The sequence below is a fragment of the Petromyzon marinus genome, chromosome 29 (genome assembly GCF_048934315.1).
Source record: "Petromyzon marinus isolate PM22_M1 ecotype Great Lakes invasive population chromosome 29, UKy_Petmar_22M1.pri1.0, whole genome shotgun sequence".
Classification (NCBI taxonomy): Eukaryota; Metazoa; Chordata; class Hyperoartia; order Petromyzontiformes; family Petromyzontidae; genus Petromyzon; species Petromyzon marinus.
Genome location: NC_133695.1, coordinates 5,675,052 through 5,697,614, shown reverse-complemented (window position 1 = coordinate 5,697,614; position 22,563 = coordinate 5,675,052). Strand labels below are relative to the sequence as shown.

Sequence of the window (22,563 nt, the reverse complement as noted above, 5' to 3'; positions counted from 1 at the left end):
GATCATCATTTTATGCAACGATGTCCTGCTAAAGTCCACTAATTAAAATTTTGTTTCTATTTGAGAAGCGGAGAATCTGGACGTGTAATGTTCGTCTCGGTCTTGAGTAGTTAAAATTAGTTTAAAAAGAAAGGTTACATCTTGACTTAAAGCTTTCGTGACTACAGGAATTCATATTCTTTGGGTCTTTCGGTAAAGCCACGTAGATATAAAAATAAATAGTATTATTAAGAAAAAAAATTGTTTGATTAAATTATTCATTAATGTTTAATTATATAATTATTATTTTCTATCTACGTGGCTTTACCGAAACATCCAAAGAAGAGGAGGGTTACATTAACACAATTATCAGTCAAACTATTATTTGCACAAACAGCACCTGTTTGCCCAACATACCACCAACGGTACACAGCAAGAGGCATATATAACGGTTTTGGGTTTTATTTGTATGTGCTGAAATATTTCCTACTTTAACATTTTTTAGCATATAACTACAGGTGGTTTAATGAACTATTGGCAGCAGAGCGACACACAACCTCATCCTCTCTACACTGAAAGAACCAAAGAGTATGGATTCCTGCAGTCACGAAAGCTTCAAATCAAGTACAGCAGTTTAATTCACTTGTCAGTAAAAAAAAATGTTTGACATTGTAGTGAATGTAGCAGTCTCTTGTAGCTGGAGGGAGATAATCTCATCCTCGTCACAACTGACTTTCACACAATTTATTTTCACACTGAATTTTACCAAATTATAGCTCTTGAGAATGAAAAATTTCAGCTCATCGTTCACGTGACAATTCCATAACAGTGTGGGAAAGTATGCCGAACCTCCGATTAGCACGTTTAGCTATGTACGGTGCAAAAGAAGTGCAACATACATACATGCCCCCTCGTGTGTAAAAAGATCAAACATTTACACTTGAAGGATATTTTAAGGGTTCGTAGAGAAACCCTGTGCGAGATCTCAACAGCCACTCTGGACATACAAGCAGATTTCCAAATGGATTCTTCAACTTATGGCTACGATGATGCCTCAAGAGTTTGAATACGTTTGGGGGGGGGGGATATGAAAATCTCACCAGTACAAAAAAACGTAAGGAAAACTGTAAAAGTTTATTAAAATAAATTGTTCGAACAGAGTATATTGTAAAAGTTGGTTGTGATGCAAACACACATCTTATGTTTCAAGATATCAGACCAACAAATCAGCATGAACATTTAACGTATATCTGCACAATAAGGTTAACTTAGCATTGTTCAGTACCATTACATGCAAGTAAAAAAACCGCTTCGTAAATGCATTAATACAAATTTTGAAAGGCTAATTGTACATGGTACTATAATTTCACAATCAAATTAAATGTGTGATTAAATCTGACTGAATTACAACTTTATACAAATCGCCGCTGAGATAACCCATTAATCCAGATGAATGCCGAATGATGGCACTGGAATTAAAAGAATAATTGCGTGAGAATTGTGTGTGCACCACCCACCGCCACCACCCACCGCAACACTCTAACTAACTACACTTTCAGCCACTCATTTGAGACAGAGTCGAGCTAGGGGATACCCAGGACGGGTTCAAATAATCGTCCCCGCCCACACTCACTACCGACAGCAGCACTCACTACCGACAGCCGCACTCGTCCACCACCATGCCGTCGTAGTGACGGAGCACCACGTTGTCACTGTTGTCGTAGTAGAGCATGGAGATGGGCGAGAGGTGCACGGGGACGCAGCACGGCTGGGGCACGCCACGCGGGTCCACGGCGTGCACCAGGGTCTGCAGCACGGCGTGGTTGGTGCCGTTGAGCGCCTCGCCGAGCGGGTAGGGGCACTCGCCCGCACAGTAGTTGGCCAGGTAGCCCTGCGGGGCGATCACCCAGTCGTGCCAGCCCACGTCTCGGAAGTCGACGTAGAGTCTCCGGCGCTTGCACACGTTGCTGGGAGTGACCGGAGTTGCTGACGACGATGATGATGATGATGTTGAGGAGGAGGATGATGATAATGATCCGGGTGACGTGGGGAATGGGGAGTGGAGATCGTGGTGGTGGTGGTGGTGGGATGCGCTCCGTTTGGCACGCCTGGTCGTGCACCGAGAGCCATCCATGGAGATGAGGAGCAGCGAGGAGCGAAGTTCCTGCTCGGCACGTTCGCACAGGCTCGGTTCCTTCGATGCCGATGATGTTGCTGCCCGCGGCATCTCCTCCACTCCTGCGTTCGGCTTCGATGACGACGACGACGACGACGCTGCTGCTGACGATGACAAAAAGGGCATTGATCCCTCCTCATTCCATTCTGTGTACAGATCCATGGATGATGACGACGACAATACACCTTCCAACGCTGCGTGCGGCTTCGATGACGCCGATGAAGAGGACAACGATACCTCTTCCACGTCGGTGTACAACACATCCTCTTCCTCCACCTCCTCCTCAATTTCCAGGAAGACGCTCAGCTGCCCTTGGCCGATGGCTTTCCGCGCCTCCTCGGTCAGGTCGAAGGTCCAAGCCGAGCGAGAGAGCCTCACGGAGCTCGACACAATGGCTCTCAGTCGCTGCTGCGTCCCTCCCGCTCCGCGTATGGCCGAGATACGGAGATACACGGGCACTTCCCCGCTTTTGGGTACGTAGGACGCTGGCGGCAGGACCAGCTGCAGCCGGGCCATCCCGACCTCCTCGCCGGCCTTCTGCGCCACCGTCAGGTTGAAGAGGAGACGTCGGGACGCGCAGAGCGACCGCGTCGTGGAACTCCGCGGAATGTCCACGTGGCTGCCTGTGCGCGAGGATGGGTGGATGGATAGAGGAGAATTTTAATTAACAATCAGCTATGAAGCTCTTTCACCCCCCCCCCCCCCCACAGATGTTTCAGTAGGGGGACGGGGTAAGAACGTTACAGCAAACAATACAAAAAACGATAGGAGTGCAAAGGTAAACAAAATCACTGACAACTAAAACTTCAATTTTTTTGTTTATCTTACCAGGAGGTATTACCTCTTTTTTTCTGAAGGGCCCGACCACAAATGATATTTTAACAAAGTGGCTCATCACGTGGACATGTATACACAGATCAAACGGACACGGCGAGATGAAGATTCACATTTGAGACCGAGGGTTAGGGGAACTTTTTTTTCACTCAAGTGACTTTCAAATTATTTGTAAGTTTGGCGGTCAACAAATCAAAAACCTCTCTCAATAATAATGCGTTACAAAAAGGTAATTAGAGCTCACCATCACCGCGCGAGCTGGCATTCGAAACTCAGCGTTGTTCCTGGGTATAAATGATGCCGTCCCCCCCCCCTCTCGAACTCGATTAGTAAGGATAGTTATATCCGATTGGCGAGAATGATTTGCAATGACATATACATCCTGCTGGTCACAACAAGACTCTTTCCGCTCGTTCTCCCGCACTGCTCGAAATTCGAAATCCTTCCCATCGTCCTTTTCTCCTCTCTCTCTCTCTCCAGGTCTCAATAATAACCTTGCTCAATTCTCGAAATGTATTGACTCGTCTACAAGTAATTATAACTTTTCATAGTTACGGTTTTTTTTGGTGGCCGCTTAACGTTATGGAGCCTTTGGAGCCCTGCTGCTCAGCAACGGTTAAAAAAAATATAACAATATCCAATGTGTTAATAATCAGGATGAGAATATGTATTAATACTGGAGTAATCCGATGAGCTATAAAGCTCCTTTTCACACATGTCCAGTAAGAACAGGTCAGAACGTCGCAACAAACGATACAAAACACAATAGGAGTGCAAAATTTTGGTCCAACAGCCAAGAGGTCACAAGCATCGGAGTTTACCCCACTGACCAGCAAAGTGCTCACCTTGGTCTGGAATATGTCGAATGATGTTGCCGGTCACTCCGTATCGGGGTAGGCGACACGGCCGCTCTCGAGACCCTCCATCACCGCCACCACCGCCACCGCCACCACCGCCATCAGCAGCACCGCCATCAGCACCTCCGCGGTAAAGCTTCCACATAAAAGCCGGGATGGCGCGACGAGCCGCCGAGGGTTTGGGCCGCTCAGTGAGACCCAGGGCCCGAAGAAAGTGCATCTCTTGCTTCTTGAGATCATCTTCGAGGTCATCATCAACCCCTGGTTGAACCGGAGAATCTTTGTCTGCGGTCTCGTGGCCCAAAGTGCCAGCTGTCAGCAGACGAGCGTAGTTGAACAACAACGATAGCAGCAGCAAGATTAGCACGTGGGTCCCCATTGTTGTGATTCTTGCTGCTGCTGACGATGATGACGATGCTGCTATTCCAAGTTTCTTTAAGCAACTGAACTGGATACGTTGTCAACGTCCTGGAGGTTGTAGAACTTAAAAAAACTCTGCTCTTGTGTTTAATGGTCACACCAAAAAAACCCCAGCGAGCAGAGGTGAATGTGTGTTTTGAAATCTCAATCACCTTCTCCTCCCCCGCACGATTTACACATCCCACCACCTCATCCTCCCTCAATCAACCCCCCACCCCTCTTCACAGTAGGAAGCCCCCCACCCCAAGTTGCCCCGCTGGCTGATTAGCATTCCTGCAATCCCTGAAACTAATTAAGGGGCAGATGCTGAGATTGACAAACACGGTGCTCTAACGTACAATGTACTTTCTGACGTGCAATGCATTATCTAACGTGCTTTATCTTACAGAAAGTACAATTATTTAACGTGCAATATATTATCTAAAGTAAAATTGTTATCTGGAGTGCAATATATTATCTAAAGTGCAATGTATTATCGAACGCACGTTGTATAATCTTACACATTTATAAAGTTAATAATACGTAATCTCAATAATTAAAAGTAATTTGTTATATCGATGTATTTTGCCTGCTTTGTGGGTGGAGCGGTGGCGCAGGGGTTAGCGCATCGCGGAATGAACCTGGGCGACCTGAGTTCGATTCCCGACCACGGCTAACAACTTATTAAGTTAACATACATCAACATGATGGCTATGAATCAGGGTCATTACCCGTAAACGTCACATACATTTGCATTTTTGGGGGGCAGTGTTATTGACGAAGGTTCGTGTTATTTATGCTCACGTACTACTGCCAACGCGCATTAAAAACGAGTGATCAACATCAGATCATTGCGGACATGCATGGTGAATCGTCAACAGCCATGAGAAATCCACTGCTGGATGAAAGGCCTCGTCACGTCGCCGCTTTCCCTCGAAGTCACGCACGGGTCTTGATTTCAGCGACATTAAATGATGTAACTGCACGCTTCACACGTTTCACGCGAGTAACCAATCAACGCGTGCGTCACCTTTAATTGTCAATTAAGAGAGAAACGTATATGGTGATGAGCAAGAGTGGTTTCATTACGCATTAAGCGAAGGCGTTTTTATCATTCGACAGCAATTAGATTATTGCTGTAAAAAAAAAACGTTAGATCATTATTTATTTAGATTTAAAGCTTTCGTGACTGCAGGGATTCGTATTCTTGATTCTTTCGGTAAAGTCACGTAGAAGGGAAACAATAAAATAATAAAAATATAAAACAATAAAATTCTCGCGACGTAGGACCAACACCTCGGCCGTGGCAGATCACTGTTATAATTCAGTAGGTTCACATGACATTGACTTCTCCAAGACAGAGGTTCTTTGCAAGCCATCTGGCTACCATGAGAGATTCGTTCATGAGGCTATCCACATATACAAACACAGAGACAAATTCAATCGAGAAGATGGATTCTGGCTTAGCAATCATTGGAAGGATTTGATCAACCATTTAGGGTCTTAATTGATTGATCACGCTTAAGGTGGATTTCAGACCGCATCCATTATTTTTCGTCTCCCCCCTCCTCTTTTCCGAACATAGATGGACTCGTCCACCTGAACAAACTGTCAAATCGCTCTCCGTGGTGCTAACGTTAAAAATAACCGCCACTTTTTTCAAATTTTCTTGTTGTGGTTTTCACACCTGATGATGATTGCTTGTGTTGCAGTCGAAACGTCGTGGGAATTTAATTGTTTTATATTTTTATTATTTTATTGTTTCCCTTCTACGTGCCTTTACCGAAAGAACCAATAATATCATTATTTATATTCCTCTGTCAATCCACTGCAGGGTGAGAACACGAGATGCCACGATGAGTCATTTGCAACGGTGACCTGGGTCACCAGTGGGAAAGGCGAAACTCAGAGATTAAAGAATCACAATCAGGATCAAAGTACAGGGTGGTCCAGATGTCTTGTGACCCCTATTTAATTCCCCAAAACGTCATATTTTGAAGATGAAGTTTATTTAAAACGGAAATGAATATGCAAAGGGAAAAAAATGTTTAGGGTTCAATTAATTGGGGGTCGCAAGACATCTGGACCACCCTGTAGAGCAGGGGTGGGGAACGTCCAGCCCGCGGGCCATACAAGGCCCGCGTAATCATTGGGTCTCTGGCTCTGCCAAGGCAACCGCAGGCGGGACTCGAAATTCAATAAATCTAGGAGCAAACCTGGAAAAGCAGTTGCGAGTAGCAACATCGTCAACACCAGCTGACATCATCACACGCCTCGCCAAAGAGAAGCAGTTCCAGCCCATCACATTAGTGGTGAGTTAATTAAATGTTTGACGACAAATAACAGGCTAATTTTTAAGTTGATAATTTTGTATGGCCCGCGAATGATGTAATAATTATCCAAATTGCCCTTGGCAGAAAAAAGGTTCCCCGCCCCTGCTGTAGAGCAATCAAGCAAACATTAAAAAACAACTGCATACCTGTCAACCCATACTGCTTACCCCGTACAGAGAAATTTAGTTTTCAGGTCCATACGGCGTACAGCCGTTTCAAGACGGGCAAAAAAATCGTCTATTTGTTTGTGTTTCTCCCTTGTGATTGGACTTTGTAGGACGAACATTCAAGCTCTGTCTTCTGGATAGACCTGTTTCTTCACCTGAAGAAGGCCACTTGTGTTGTGGCCGAAACGTCGTGAGAACTTTATTTTTTTCATTTTATTTCCATTCTACGTGACTTTACCGAAAGAACCAAGAAGATGAATCCCTGCAGTCACGAAAGCTTTAAATCGAAAAATGAACGTTAAAAATGAACGTTATTTCAGGAATATTTTGATGTTTTTTTCCTGGATTTTCTGTTTGCACATGCACAAAGTCACTTTAAGATGTTTTCTTGTTCATGTTTTTGGTTTTTTTGTTTGTTGCGGTTGCACCCGATTCAAGAGCCGAATGGCTCACAGGGCTATACCAAAAAAATGAAACTATGAAACTATAAGGGGCACGGGGTGACCAATAAGGTCTGGATTGATCTGTAATAAGGTAAGGCACTGATAAGGGGTTGACAGGTATGCAACTGTGTCACATGAGAAATGGAAAGTATTGCAACAGACGTAAAACAATGTTGACTAATGACTTGCCTGTCACCTAAATCAGCTCGGGGGAGATTATTTTTAGCCCGTTAATTCTTGTTAAAGGACGGGAGATTGTGCGGGGCGGGATAAACTATTTTCTCGTCTTCCAGAAGACTCTAATTGTCTCATGGTTTTGGTTGAAAACTTTCGTGACTGCATGGATTCATATTCTTGGTTCTTTCGGTAAAGTCACCACGTAGTAGGGAAACAATAAAATAATAAAAATATAAAATAAAATGATCACGACGTTTCGACTGCAACACAAGCAATCATCATCAGGTTTGAAAAGCACAGCAATACCGAAAAAAACAAGAATATGTCTTATGGTTGCTATTGTTTGACTTGCATCTCATCCCACTGGGACTTTTGCACACAGCGTTTATTTACGGCGCTTTTTCTGGAAGACTTTGCTGTTTTTCCCTGAATATTTCTGTTGCGCGTAGTCACTTTAAGATGTTCCTTGTTCACGGTTTTGTTTGTTGCGGTTGCACCCGAGTCAAGAGCCGCATGGCTCACGGGGCTACACATAATAAATGAAACTGAAACTGAAGACTCTACAAGAATTCGAAACAATCTCATCCAGAATTAGAAGAGGCGTTTTTTTAAATTCAAAAGACCCATGGATTTTTCAGAAGATATCTTCCAGTTGTAGAAGACTACTTCCAGATTCAGAAGTCACCTCTCAGAATCAGAAATAAAACATCAAGATTCGGAAGAAACTCTTCCAGAACCAGAAGAACTCTTGTTGCTGATTCAGAAGACAACTTCAAGTTTAAGAAGATCACTTCCAGATCCAGAAGACCTCTTCCAGGTGACGCCCCCCTTTCTCGACCTCCACCAATCACGAGGCGCCTCTCGGGGGGGGGGGGGGCAGCAGGGTTAACGCCCAATCGGGAGGCGGCGTTTGCGCACCACGTGATCATTTTTGAACTCGAGCCGCGCGGTGCCGGCGGTAACAAAATCTTAGCGTGTCAAAAGTGGCTTAAAGGTTTAAACTTCTCAGCAACGTTTCCCGTCAACAACAAGAAGGTGCGTGCTTCTGGGCGTTCAGTCTCAACAGCCCTTTTTAGTCGGACTCGCGCAACTTTTGTTGTTGTTGTTGTTGACACGCGCCAGGGAACGTGTTTTCAGTGTGTCGGCTGACCGTGTGTTTTATGAGGCCTCGTGTAAATCGGTCATCTTTAATGTTATTCGCCTTTAATAAAATACATAAGGGGGCAGATCTACTAAAAGCAGCGATTAACGGGGGTAAGTCAGTTCGTGTGCAAGGGGGCTTTGTAATTGTCGTCGGATCGCGATACGCGGCGGTGGTTGAGTGAGGCCTGCGTCGAGCAGTGGATCGATCATGGTTGGTGATGATGTATTAACGTGAAGACGAATATGTGTTTGTAAGTGAAAACAAAAACCTTTCTGGGCTAATGAAACAGGAGGTGTTAAGACGTTCAAACGCCGTCTGAAACCTTTTTTTTAACAGGAAGACTGGCGAGACTAGGCCCTAGAGCAATGCAAGGGGCTTTAAAAAGTGGACAAGGCTCAGTTGACATTAACGAGGATTTGGAACCAGATATTCTGAAACGGCTGCGTTGCTTGCCTTTTTCTGGAGAATACCACGGGAAAAAAATCCGTACACTTTGTAGAGTGAATGTGTGAATGCTGCCGTGGTGTTAACGGTTACCACATCCAGGGTTCACCAGTTAATTGTAGTACGGAGTTAGACTGATGGCCTTAATCTTAGTTGTCTTGTGGTTGTTGTTGTTATTTGACTTGCATCCCACTGGGATTTTTGCACACAGCGTTGGTGTACGGTGCTATTTCAGGAATATTTTGATATTTTTTCCTGTATTTTCTGTTTGCACAGTCACAAAATCACTTTAAGATGTTTTTCTTGTTCATGTTTTTGTTTGTTGCGGTTGCACCCGATTCAAGAGCCGAATGGCTCACAGGGCTATACCAAATAAATAAACTATAAACTAAAGCAACAGGGCATGTTTCTTAAATTGCCAATCCCTCCACATGTTTGCCTTTTGGAGTTCTCTGGTCTGAGACTGGTGAGACTCGGCCACAAAGAAGGCTCTACTGTCTCTGGTGTAGACCAATCAGTTTCAAAGACAATGGTAAATATTATCAAATCATGTTTGTTTGCATGTTCACCACAAGTACAAATATAAGTACCTTGTGGTTCATGCAGACTTTGACTCCTTACAAAATGTTTCTATTTGTTGTTTGAGCATCTGAACACCTGTTTTATTGCCAGATAGGGTAAACACCTATTCTTATTTTTTCATACTTTGATACTGGCATAAAAAAAGGCCCCATGTAGTAATATGTTTGGACACGCTAAAACGGCTGTGCGTCTCAAAAGCATTGTAAAAGATTCGTGAATGCCGATGAGCACGGTTGGCTACGTATGGTGCGAAAAAAATTTCAACATACGTCACTGAAAATAAGCCACAGTCAGGCGCGAAAGGAAAACTCGGAAGCCCCGTTTATCCTCCTCAGCGCACCGTGGTGTGTGTGCGTGTGTGTGATTGGTCTACAGGGACACAGCAGCTCACGGCATGAGCGAGTTCAACTCGTCGGACGAAGAGGTGGACCCTGCACAGAGCGAGCAGCCGCCTTTTCGCATTGACTGGTGCGCGTCTCCAGATTCACCATTCATTCATCCACGAAAGGAGACAAACAAAATAATCGATTCTCCCCCCGGTTATTGTGACGCGTTGTCGATAACTTGCCGTTTCTGGGCCAGACTTATTGAGCACGGTCATCGTTATGGCACTGCCTTACAACTGTGAGTAATGAAATGACAGTATTATACTTAACGGGCATTTTTTTGGGTTAGATCGTGTAAATATGTAAGCGTGTCGTGAAACCCACCACCACCCGACGCAGCCAATTAGTAAGGTTTGTCACGTTAACAGAACGTGCCAGTTCGTTACTAGTACGGCACACCGGTGTGTTGGAGAGCAAAGCCACAACATTTACAATCAGAGTACGACGTTTCGCCAGTAATTACAATTAGCTTCATCAGGCGACAGCCAGAGAAATCCTCCCGTTTTGTTCTTTAAATAGAGGGGTAGATGTGATGACATTGATATATTTATGCAATATAATCCAAAAAAAACTATTATGGATGATATTGGTTGCGAAATCCTACAAGTATTATACTTAAATCCAATGTACTTAAGCAGTCCCCCTCCACCTCTTGTTCCTCTCTTAAAGCCACACCTCTTCTCCATCACCAGTTTCCTTCCTCACCCCTCTCCTCACTCCTCCACTCGGGTCCATCCCTCCCCCTGCCATTTCGTGACCTCCACGTTGCCCTCTTGTTACGGTCACCCATTTCCTCGGCCCATGGGTCATCTAAATCACTATATTTCTGTCCCGTTTTTAACCTATGTAAAGCTCCTTGAGTTAAGGCGCTCCACAAAATATAAAATAAAGATAAGATGTAAATTCATTGAAAGGTAAGATATTATTATACAGCGGCGACTCTACTTACGAACATTAGACTTAGGAACTTTGAGACATACAAACAAACCTGCCCATATGTCCAGTTGCTTGTTAGGACCGAGAGTTCATAAGTTCAACCACCGGGCAATAGATAGCGGTGGTGGCATTTACATCTGCTGAGGATGGGTCAGAGCGGAGATAATTCAAGTGTATGTGACAATAAAGATAGATATAGGAGTGCCTACAATAGGCGTGTGAACAGGAGTAATTAAGTGTAATCAGGTGACTTGTTACCACGTGTTGGTGTGAGTAATTTTTGAAGACACTACACATGCACAGGGAATTATTAAACTTTTAAAACCATTCCCCGTGTTTAGTGTACATGCCGTACAACATGTTTGGAATCGATAGGAGTAAAGTTGGACTTAGGGACAAATCGACTTAGGGACAGGCCTCTGGAACCTAATTCGTTCCTAAGTGGAGGAGTGCTGATGCTCTCAGCCCTGTGAGTCATCTGGCTAACCCGCACACGTGTGTGTGTGTTTGCGCGGTCGTGGTTTTTGTGATTGCCATCCCAGGCTTGACCTCTCCATGGTAGGCTATCCCACGCTGAACTTGGGGATCAGCAGCCTGCCAGGTGAGCTGACGTCACAGTTGTCGGGTCCAGTGGCTGAGCGCCCATGTGACCACAAACACGTTGGCAAATAAACCCAATTACAGTAAAACCTTGGATTGCGAGTAACTTGGTCTGCGAGTGTTTTGCAAGACGAGCAAAATTTTTGAATAAATATTAATTTGATAAACGAGCGAGGTCTTGCAATACGAGTAGTACGTATACGCTTTGTCTGCCGAGCGTCACGTGATCACAACTGATATACAAGTGCTTTGATATATGAGTGCTTTGGATTACAAACACGTTTCCAGGACGAATTATGCTCGCAATCCAAGGTTTTACTGTACCTCTAAGGAGCACTAAAAAGAGGCGATGTATTTATTCTATGTGTTTGATCACATTTTACATAGGTAAACAATGAAACGTGTTTAAAGCATGTCATTTACATATTTTCACAATACATTTTTTGGTATCCACCTTTCCACCCCATTGCCCCGGATAATCGAGTCAATTGTACATGAGGAGGCATAAACATCATAATGAGGATTAAATATGAATTTCAGACATCAGCGATCTACAACAACAACAACCGCCATTCGCCACTAAGTGGCGGTGACGTCACCACGACGCTTGTGCCAGGCCATCTACACAAACTATGACACACACATCTCAGTCACTTTGGTGACTCCAGTAGGTGCTTACATTGACGCCGAGCGTACTAAAATAAGAAACTTGGTTTCCAGGTCATAAACATTCCCCTCCAGTACCCAGTTAGTGTGGCTAAAATGCTTGCTTAGAAGTGGTAGACGTCGTACGACCGCAGGCCATATGACATTAAGCAGTGGGCTGTATCTGACCCATGGGCTGTAGGTTAGACTGATCCCTGGAGTGGGTTCAATGGGTAGACTGCTCCAGAGCACTTTTCCGTTGAACACCCTGTCAGCCCAGAGCGCAGGAGCTAAACGGTGTGAGGAGCTACCTCATTGAGCTTTTTTTAAACTTATAACCATATATTGTCACAATCAACCGCTTGAAATTAGAAGAATGGATCTTTAGTGCGTTTCTGCGATAAGTGTGATGCAACTCATTACGTGGGCATTTTGGAAAGCGCGTACAATATTTACGTTCATGTTGACACGACTCGCCAGACTCTTGGTATGCGCCGTGTCATTGAGACGCAATTAGCGTTCATGAAATCCAGATTGCTTTGTGTAAACTAGCAGATGTGCTGGCCATCTGTACGTTTTTCGAGTAGATCTTTTTTCTGTACAGGTTGCAAATTCAAGGAGACGTGGAGAAACTTGGACAAGGATCTTGGTGAGGTCGCTTTTTTTCCTTTCGAAAAGGCATTCTCAGTTTGGGTGGTGCAGCGGTCAGACCATATGACGATATCTATTGAGCAACATTGGACATTTCCCTGTCTTTTCTATTTCGGACACCGTCACCCTATACATTCTCAGAAGGGTTTTAAGGAACAACCGGAGCCCGGGAGCAAGGGATTGATGGAGAGAGGGATAGCTGAATCGATTGGTGGTAGCTTGGGTCACCGCAAAATATTGGTGGACCGGGCGCAGTTTAAGGTTTTTTTTCTGGGAGCATCGCTGGTACTACCCTGTCCTGCCGGAGGGCGACGCTGGGAGCGATGATGACGACGACGATGTCGATCCCGCCAGTACGACCATGACCGCCGGCCGTACCAAGAGAGTGCCTGGTGCGCCATTGCCTCCAAGTGGTCTCGCTCCCAAAGACAAGGAGGGTGGCCGCCCCCGTAAGAAGCAGAACGTGCTGGGGAATGACCAGACCAGCATCCTGATGTACTTTCACAACAAGCAATAAACAGCCGTTGCCACGCACAAATCCCCAGCAGCCACCCTTGTTTATGGTGTGTTTTGCGTGTTTTTTTTATTTCCATATTTGGCGTGCGTATCGGGCTCGGTGACATCTCCCATCTTCATAGGCCTTCTGGTTTTGGAGTTATTGAGGTCACCGCCAATCGATTCAACTGTTGGGGTGATGATGGAGGAGTGAAGGATGTTAAGAATGCTGGTTTATGTGTGGGCACCCTGTTTCGCATCCTCCTTTGCCCCCCCCCCTCCCCCCCCACCTTCCGTCGTCGCGGTCGTGCGGTCAGACGAGGTGCAGGCGCAGGGCGTGCAGGACGTGCTGGTGCTGTGCACGCCCGGCGAGCTGGTCCACTGCCGCGTGCCCGACCTGCTGGAGGCCTACGCCCGCCGCGGCCTGCTTGTGCATCACGAGCCGGTGCTCGACGGCGCGGTTCCCGACATGGCGCGGTGCTGCGCCCTCCTGGACACGATGCACGGGTCGCTGGGCGCCGGCAGGAGAGTGCTCGTCCAGTACGTCCCGCGTGCTTGATGATGCGTTGGTAACTTCGCAGCCAATGTTGTGATTTTGTAAGAGGGCGCCACGGTGGCGAGGTGTGAACTACCTCGCCGGGTATACAGGAGGGTCGTGGGTTCGATCCCAACCTTGACGCCTGCTGTATATTTGTTGTTTACGTGCCTCTCTCCCTGTGGTCGCGTGGATTTTCCTCCGGGTCCTCCGGTTTTTCACTCGACATTTAGAAACACGCATTTAGAGTATTTGGCTGCTATACATTTCCACATGATAAGCCACTTCGTTGAACTATGAATTTTGGCCAGGTCGCTACTGCAGAAGAGCTGTGATAGCTCAGTGGGCCTCACCTGGTAAAATAATAATAAAAAATAGTTTATAGTTTAGTTATTAGTCATTGGATTTGGGTTAGGCCGCGTAATGGTCTGGACATATCTGTTATTCAGACCATCGCCCGACACAGCCGTGCAAATTAATTGTCAACCGTACAAACGTTTCAAGCGCCAATTGTTATTGTTTCGGCTCACCGGTGAGTTAAAGAACAATTATTATACAGACGACAATTATCACGAGAACAATTCTACATATGGTTGCTGTTTTAATTTGGCACAGTTTTATCCCGATTGAGATGGACCAAGGGTCCTTCGAACTTACCGTTTTGCAAATTGGCCAAATTTATCAAAGGGTTGCTGAACACTTGGAAACCAAAAAGAAAACACCGGGAAAATTATATTTCCGGCATCTGCGCTCTGGCGGCAAGAGTGAACACTTCTCCCCTCCAATACGGCGTCATTGTTACTTCATTATTCCGTGCAGCGTCTGTGTTGCCCTGTGACTTGAAACGTCGAGTCATCGTTAACAACAAAATACATCCGAGGACAAACACACGTTTTAATTATTAGTCGCAAAAGCCTAAGTGTTAAACGCACGTTTGAAAGTGTAATAGAAGAATCGTGCATATGCATGATTTTTCTTGTCCAACAACTCTACAAATAGTTGGGCATTTCACTTAACAGGCCTGCTGAATAGTCATTTACTTATCTGTGAAAGCCTCATTGAGTCTCATGACTATTTTAACACAGAGAGCCTAGAATCGGGATGTTTGGCCAATTCCTATATAACTATTTACATGTGAATATCACGTGTGTCAGAATCGAATGTTTGCAATTCTGTGCAGTCACCAGATATTCTACATTCGCTTAAATGGCTACAAAGTACCAGATTCTGAATTGATGAATTTTTTTTTTAAACACAGTTGCTGAGCACAGGGCCCAATGATTCCAACATGTTAAGCGGCCAGCAACAAGAGGCACTATGCAATTTGTAACAGATAAGCTTTAACACGGTCGTAATGTCACGCCCAATTCTGCTATTCTGATTTGGCGTTACCGTACCAACTGCCCACTCGGGGGAGCGGCGGTCGGATTTGTCCGGGATCTGGGCAAATCGTGATTTTGTTGGAATCGCAAATTCATTAATTCGTCACGCATAGTCGGCAAACGACCGTTGCGCCAAATGTGCGGCCACTCGCGGCAGCATTCGCATGAACTGCTCTTGCTGCCATCCAGTACCGGCGTCTCGAGTGATTTGTTTGATCCACGGATCACAGCGGCTGGTGGAGGACGGCGACCATGGGGAGGGCGGAGCTATTCGTTTAAGGGTCGCGCTCCACACTTAGAACGTCGCCCGCCAACTGAAGTGAGTTTTTTGCGCGTCCACAAAGTGCCAGCCATCTCCTCCGTCTAACTGAGCTCTCGATCGCTAGGACACCGGTCGCAGATTCAAAAGTTACATTTATGACAAAGTCGAACCATCGAATAGGAAACGGTGCAACAATTGCTGCCGGTGACGATTGTTGGCAATCATTGCCATAATTTTTCCCCCAGCATTATCTTGGTCTTTAGCCAGGGACAGCCTGACCTTTCTATGTCATGTTTGCCCTGGGTGGTTGGGTGACTCACAAGGCTAATACTATATACCAGAGTCAGAGCAAAGGGCCAGCACACCGCTGAAATCATTTGCTAAAATTACTACTCTCAGATATGAGATGGAACTGGATTATCTTGAGCATTGGTGGGGGCCAGAGTTAAAAAAAGAAGAATATGCAATGCACATCGTGTGATGTTTATTGTTTTGCCTTTTGCAGTTGCTACGGGGGCCTGGGTCGCTCCTGTCTATGTGAGTCCCTGTGCACATTGCACATCATTATTATATTCACGATCATTTCCATCTTCCTTTATTTTACGTTTACCCCACTGGCGCCATTAGGGTCGTGTGATAAAAAGAATCTATTTGTATCTTTTCGCAGAGCAGTACAAACCATCGTGTTAGAGAACAGCCCGTGGAAGTTGATATCGCAGAGCTACCTCTGATATCTCTTCTGATCCACACACGGTAGGGGGCAGCACTTTTTCCAGCCGTCCTGCCACATGAGAGCAATGTCCGTTGCATGACGGTCAATCCGTCCAATATTTTAACCCCGGGGGGGGGGGGTTTAATCATTCACTGTTATCGTCCAGTCCAAATCAATCCACTGTCAGATGAAGGCCTCCCCAAGCCGTTGCCGTCTCACACGGTCCTGCGGCGTAACAATCCACCGAGCCACCTGCCCAGTAAATTATTTCATCCCCTCCATGTCCGCGGAGGGTGTCTTTTCGAGAACGTAATACATGAATCCCAATCGTATTGCGTCGTATCATCTGTCCGTCAGCCCAGCTGTCGGTCCGTGTATTTGCCTGCGTGCGTGCGTGCGTGCGCAGTGGCTGCCTGCTTCCTGCTGCGCATCTCCGAGTCGCTCAGCCCCGAGGACGCGATAGCGGCGCTGTGCGAGTTGCGCGGGAGGGCAGCCATACAGACCGTGCAGGTAAGCAGCCCTCAGCGGGCCGCCGTGCTTAAAAGTGCACGGCAATAGTTATCTATGCTCAACACACAGCCTCGCCGTGAAGGCTTCACTTGGTCGTAACCCCCCCCCCGTTTGACTTTTGCCTCTTTTCACCGCTCCTCTCCCCCGTCCCACCACCCCCGCCGTGTCACCCGCTTTCTCCGCTGCAGCAGTACAACTTCCTGCACGATTTCCGAGAGCTCCTGGAGGCTCACGTCACAGCGAGGATGGAGCAGGCCGAGTCGAGGGCCGTGTCCCGTTAGGCCGGCCGCCGTGTCTCACTGGGGGCCGTTCACCCAGCAAGAGGGAGCCGGGGTGGTTGGATAGGAGGAGGAGGAGGTGGGTGTAATGCTAGTGAAGTGGGTTCAATGGAGGCGCACACCAGAACTTGGGGGCAACACGTTTTATTAACTAACATCACATTAACTCTTAACACTAACGGGATAACGACATAGAGTGGTAACCCACCGTTGCTATACTTAACTATATCCACTTGGGGGAAATGGCTATTTACACTCTGGATGGGACGACGACTAAATCGGACCAGGACATCCAACACGCTGCCTGGTTCACGTGCACGACGTCCTGAACCCTCACAAAGGATCTGGAAAAGGGGCGTGGCCAAGGGCGGTGCCTGGCCACGCCGCAGGGATAAAGGCCGAGCCCCGGGGGGGACCGGGGTTGGTCCTGGCTGGGAAGAAACCTTCGTCACCGGAGACCGAAGACCACGATGACGAAGGTTTATTCCCAACCAGGACCAACCCCGGTCCCCCCCCGGGGCTCGGCCTTTATCCCTGCGGCGTGGCCAGGCCCCGCCCTTGGCCACGCCCCTTTTCCAGATCCTTTGTGAGGGTTCAGGACCCACATCACGTGTTCCTCTCACCCTGGTCCTCGTTAACACCTCATCCGGTCACGTGCCCCCTCGTGTTTACTCAGGCTCTCCCCTGGTATGCCCATCAGGTGCCAGGGGGAGGCTCCGCACATACAGTGCCACTCACACGGTACTGTCGCTATACTATAGTGTCATCATCAATGGCACTACATAAGCACCATGGTGGCGAGATGTTAACTACCTCGCCTGGTATGCAGGAGGTCGTGGGTTTGATCCCCTACCCTGACACCTGTATATTTGGAGTTAGCATGTTCTCCACGCGACCACGTATCCTCCGGTTTTTCCCTCCACATTCAGAATCAACATCACGCGTTTAGAGCATTTGGCTGCTGTAAATGTCAGCATGATCAGCCACTTCGTTGAGCTGTCATTTGTGGCCTGGTCGTTTCTAAAAAAAAGCTACATAGCTTCAGTGGGCCCTTACCTGGTAAAATAAAAATAGTTTATAGTTCAGTTTATGGTGGATCTGGTGCTAATTTATATGGTTTACCTTCTCCCACGTAATTACTCAAGTTTTCCTGACACAGTCCCAAATGTAATTATCATTATCCCTCTGCCATTATAAACATTGTTATGATCACAAGTTGCGAATTTATAATTTTGCCCGCCGTGATTCTGAAAAGGGTTATAATTTGGGATCACCAATAGATTTCTTTTGTGGCCCTACGTAAATCCCAAAAATTGTAATGATTGGGGAATTAAATATAAATATTTTTACAGGTACACTGTGATTCTTATTTGGAATTACGAATTTTTATATTTGTGCCTTGCATAATGCCATAATTATTAATTTGGGGGCTGTGAATTGATTTTTTTGCCCTCTTATAACAATTGTCATGATTATGGTTCACAAATGTACTTTATTTGGCTCCTCCGTGATGATAAAAAATTGTGCTATGGGATCACGATTTGGCATGTTATTTTACTCAACGATTCCAAAAAAGTTGTCATGAATCAGGGTTGCACTTTTTTTTTGTGTCTGTTCGTTCACAAAAACTTCAAATCTATATTGATTCAAAAATTTGTTACGATTCAGGATGGAGGCTATAATAATCACTTACTCTCTAGGCCGATTTGCTACTCGCGTGATTCAGCGCTTGTATTTTGTGAGTGCAGGAATCTGTTTCAAATGATTTATTGTTTATACGCTTGGTAGAATCCACAGTGGCGGCTCGTTTTCTACAAGCCAGTCTCACACTGAAACGTAAATAAAAGTGGAAATAAGCGCTTCCCCGAATGCACGAATGGAGGCGAGTGCCGAGTGCGCGCACGCCCCCAAAGGCCCAAAACGTCAAACGGCCAGCGACAAACGGCACGATCAGAAGTGTGCGCCTTGGAATTGAAAGGACACTTTCGTCCGTGCATGAACCCAAAAGCGGCTTTGTCGTTGCCACTTTAGCAGCAGCCTCGAACCCCACCGTGCCAGAGCTGATGTGCGTCACTTTGCACTCAAGAAGGGAATTGACCCGGTTGGGCCCAATGTTACGCGTTTTTGCGAATGTCCCTTTCCGTACGATTCCTATCCAAACTACAGCAACGTTCCCCTATTGCCGGCGGCGGAGACAATCGGTCGGACTGATTGCTTTTGGACTTGGGGTTGTCGAAAAAGTCGCGTGTTTGCGTTACCATTAACCGCTTGATAAAGACTGGTGAAAAAAAATGAAATGGTTACCGGTTACCAAAACGTATAAATGTTTGAGCGATTAACGTGTTTTTTTTTGCTTTAATAAGAAACCAAAGGAGCTGCCACGGCGGAGTAACGGTCGGCACACTGGACTGCAGTCCAGAGGTCGCCGGTTCGATTTCATCTGCGGCGCGGCGGCTGAAATACCCCTCTCCTCCCCCCACTCCCACCCCATCGACCGCTTCCGCGTACCCAGCAGTATAAATGGGCGCAACCCTGGTTAGTTGATCGGCAGGTCGCCGCACGTGATGGGGTTCAGCGTGGGTATTTTCACCAAGATGTAGTGGCCAGCGTGGGAGATCCCCCTTCAGCCAGCAGTGGTTTTGAGCAAGCAAATTGCAGGGCTGCACCTTTATCTCTTAACAGCAGTCGATGTCAAAAACCGGTGGTGGATGCCGAAAACGTTTAAACATAATAGGTTATTTTTGGGTTAGATCGCGTAAGGAGAAATGTGTTGGTAAACCCGCCACCACCCGACACGGCCAATTAGTAAAGATTGTCACGTAAACTATCGTGCCAATTGGTTACTAGTTCAGCACACTGGTGTGTTGGAGAGTAAACCCGCAACATTTACAAACCTTACTAATTGGCTGTCGGGTGGTAGTGCGTTCAACGACGCATTCATATCTTCGCGATCTAACCCAAAACAACCTTTGTTATGGACAATATTGGTCGTGAAATCCTACGCGTTAAACTTGGCGGTCATCGTTGAACAACCCTAGATTTTAACCGTTACATCAGCATGCCCCATCTCGGCTCTGCCAGTTTGCCATCTCATGCCAGCCGAGTAGTTGTGATGCCCGCAAGCGCAGTTCAAACGTCCATTGGACCGAGGAGATCATTTGCGCGAGTGGAGCGCTTTGTTCCGCTCACCCGAGCGGGGTTCGCGTCTGCAAACGCTCTCGCGTTAGAGTGCACGGATTTCTTGCCAAAGTGTATGGTCGATGGTGATCATGGGTGACAGAGGGCACACTCGAAGATTGTCTCTATATATTTATCCACAGACGTAAAGTTTCACGTAAGAATTTGCAGGCCTTGCACTGATGGCTCGTTACGGGTGTGCGTGCACTTGGTTTGTATTTCAGCAGCCTGCTCTGTGAATGCATTATAATTTAATTGTGCGTTTGGCGAAGGCATAAGTGAGCGAGGGTTTAAAATTGTTGTCATGAATTCAGTGCCACTTTGAAGCATGTCATTGAGAAATTGACCACCACTGAATATGAATTAAACTACAATTATGCTGCGTCGATATTTAACTTGTTTGTAATTCTAATAAAAATATTTAAATGAAAGGAGCATGTTGGCATTGGTGTACATGCTCAAATAAAATTATCCTTTTACTGTTTAACAAACGAGTGTCGTTTAGGCTATTTGGCATTCCTCAATGGAAAGCATAAAGATTGGCTGACTAACAATGTTAACTTTGGTTTAACACGTAGGCTTTCGCGACCAACATTATGGGGTTAGATCGCATAAATATAAATGTGTCGTTAAACCTCCACCACCCGACAGCCAATTTGTAAAGGTTTGTCACGTAAACAAAACGTGCCAATTCGTTACTAGTTCAGCACACCGGTGTGTTGGAGAATGAACCCACAACCTTTACAATTTGAGTACGACGTCTCGCCGGTAATTGCAACCAGCCTCATCAGTTGATTGGAGTATTTGGGCTGCTGTAAATTTCCACATGACAAGCCACTTTGTTGAACTATCATTTGTAATATCCAGGTAGCTGCCTAAAAAGAGCTTCATCGCTGGTAAAATAAAAAATATAGTTTATTGCTTAGTTTTTATCCCATGTATAGATGACTGCTAGCCGACATCTCTAGTTTCCTCCTGTCGTGATTCCAACTGAGTCGCAGACGTTATCTTGGGAGCTACACTATTTATTCCGTATTAATACGTAACAACACGATCTACACTCGGGTCTCGAATGCCCATCTAACCACGCTAAGGCAGAACTAGACATGGTTCGCTATCCCGGTCCGGACCACAAGCTGGGTCCCGGACCGGGTGGCTCGAGGCTTCTTCTCCCCAACGTGGATCTTCGTAACACCGGCACACGAATAACCCTGAGCTCCTCACGGAGCCCTTGTTATATGCCCCTGGGCTGGGGCTGGCTCCGCCCATCGCCCCGCCCACCTTCCAGGCCTCTCGAGCTCCTTCTCGAAGGTTCACTAGAGCTCCTTTGGACCATGTGACCGCCCCACGGCCCCCGTCCACCGGTGGCCCCCCTCCAATATCATCCGGTCACGTGTCAGCAGGTCAACCAGCGTATCATGCCCCAACGTAACTCTGGCTGGCTGACGTTCCCTCTCGCTCCCTCACCGGGAACCCGCACCGCTCACTGCTCGCGGTGCCTCCGTGCTCACCAGCGCTCACCCAAGCCCCGCTAGGGCCGGTACTACATCCCGTAACCAGGGCTGCCCGTAATGACGACACATCACCGGCCGTGGCTTCGCAAGCCCCGGCACCATACAGTGACAAGCACGGTCACTAGACGCCACGTGAAGCCAAAACATTTAAACTTGGAATTGGCCAAACATCCAAATGTGGCACCGTCTCGAATAAGAGTCTTGGGACTTGGTGAAACTTCAGAGATGAGACTATAATGTTCCCTTAGGATATGCGGTGGCCAGTACAGCATACGACACGACAGCAGGTGGATTTCCGAACTATGTTTAGAGATATGTTTGGGTCTTTCGGTAAAGTCACGTAGATAGGTTCAAAGAACATAAAAAAACTACGACGTTTCGTAGTTCTATGTTTAGAGATTTCTATACATTTTTGTTTTGGAATCTTGATAAGGAGCTGGACAAACATTCCGATTCAGGACCCTCCTGCAAATGAGTCGTGAGAATCGACGAGGCTTCCTCGGCTAAATAAATATCACGTTTGCATTATTATTTAAGGTTCACCATCACACATTGTGGTGCTGTCCCTTCACTGGATCCCTGCCCATACCCGTCTTGATTTTAAGATTTTCTTGCTGGTATTCAAGGCCTTCAATGTACTCGCTCCTCCCTGCATCCATAACCTCATTCAGCCACGAATATTCCATCAAGATCATTAAGATCCTCAGATTGTGCGCTGCTCACTGTCACCACGGTCGAGGCTGCACACTTGAAGGGTGACGGTGCCTTTGCAATTCACCTAAACTCTGGGATTCGTTGCCTCTTCGAGGTCACGAATTCCGAGACACTTTACAAATCTTCAAATCTCGACTAAAAACTTGTCTGTTGAAAAATGGCTTTCTCTCTCTCTTGTTATTTTCAAAACGTCTTTCTCACTTCTTCTTTCCTTGATTGGTGTTAAACTAT

General features: G+C 46.4%; 2 protein-coding genes across 6 annotated transcripts; one reads left to right on the top strand and one right to left on the bottom strand.

Annotated features, from left to right (window-relative positions):
- Positions 1–1,094: 1,094 nt before the first annotated feature.
- Positions 1,095–4,471, bottom strand: LOC116947068 (derriere protein-like). Its single transcript, XM_032962473.2, has 2 exons — positions 3,835–4,471; positions 1,095–2,778 (listed from the first exon to the last, which is right to left on the bottom strand). The coding sequence occupies exons 1-2, from the start codon at positions 4,223–4,225 to the stop codon at positions 1,631–1,633; spliced, it is 1,539 nt and encodes a 512-aa protein (XP_032818364.2). The 5' UTR covers positions 4,226–4,471; the 3' UTR covers positions 1,095–1,630.
- Positions 4,472–8,256: 3,785 nt separating this feature from the next.
- Positions 8,257–20,595, top strand: CDKN3 (cyclin dependent kinase inhibitor 3). Of its 5 annotated transcripts, none has more exons than XM_032962484.2 (8): positions 8,257–8,400; positions 9,911–10,003; positions 11,400–11,458; positions 12,707–12,751; positions 13,566–13,788; positions 16,546–16,649; positions 16,838–17,006; positions 19,291–20,595. In XM_032962484.2, exons 2-8 carry the CDS (start codon positions 9,930–9,932, stop codon positions 19,445–19,447), a joined length of 831 nt encoding a protein of 276 aa, XP_032818375.1. In that variant the 5' UTR covers positions 8,257–8,400; positions 9,911–9,929; the 3' UTR covers positions 19,448–20,595. The 5 variants fall into 5 exon arrangements, 4 of the variants coding, with proteins under 4 accessions (XP_032818375.1, XP_075926617.1, XP_075926616.1 ...); XM_076070502.1 differs by lacking the exon at positions 8,257–8,400 and adding an exon at positions 8,433–8,619; XM_076070501.1 differs by lacking the exon at positions 8,257–8,400 and adding an exon at positions 8,672–8,759.
- Positions 20,596–22,563: the final 1,968 nt, after the last annotated feature.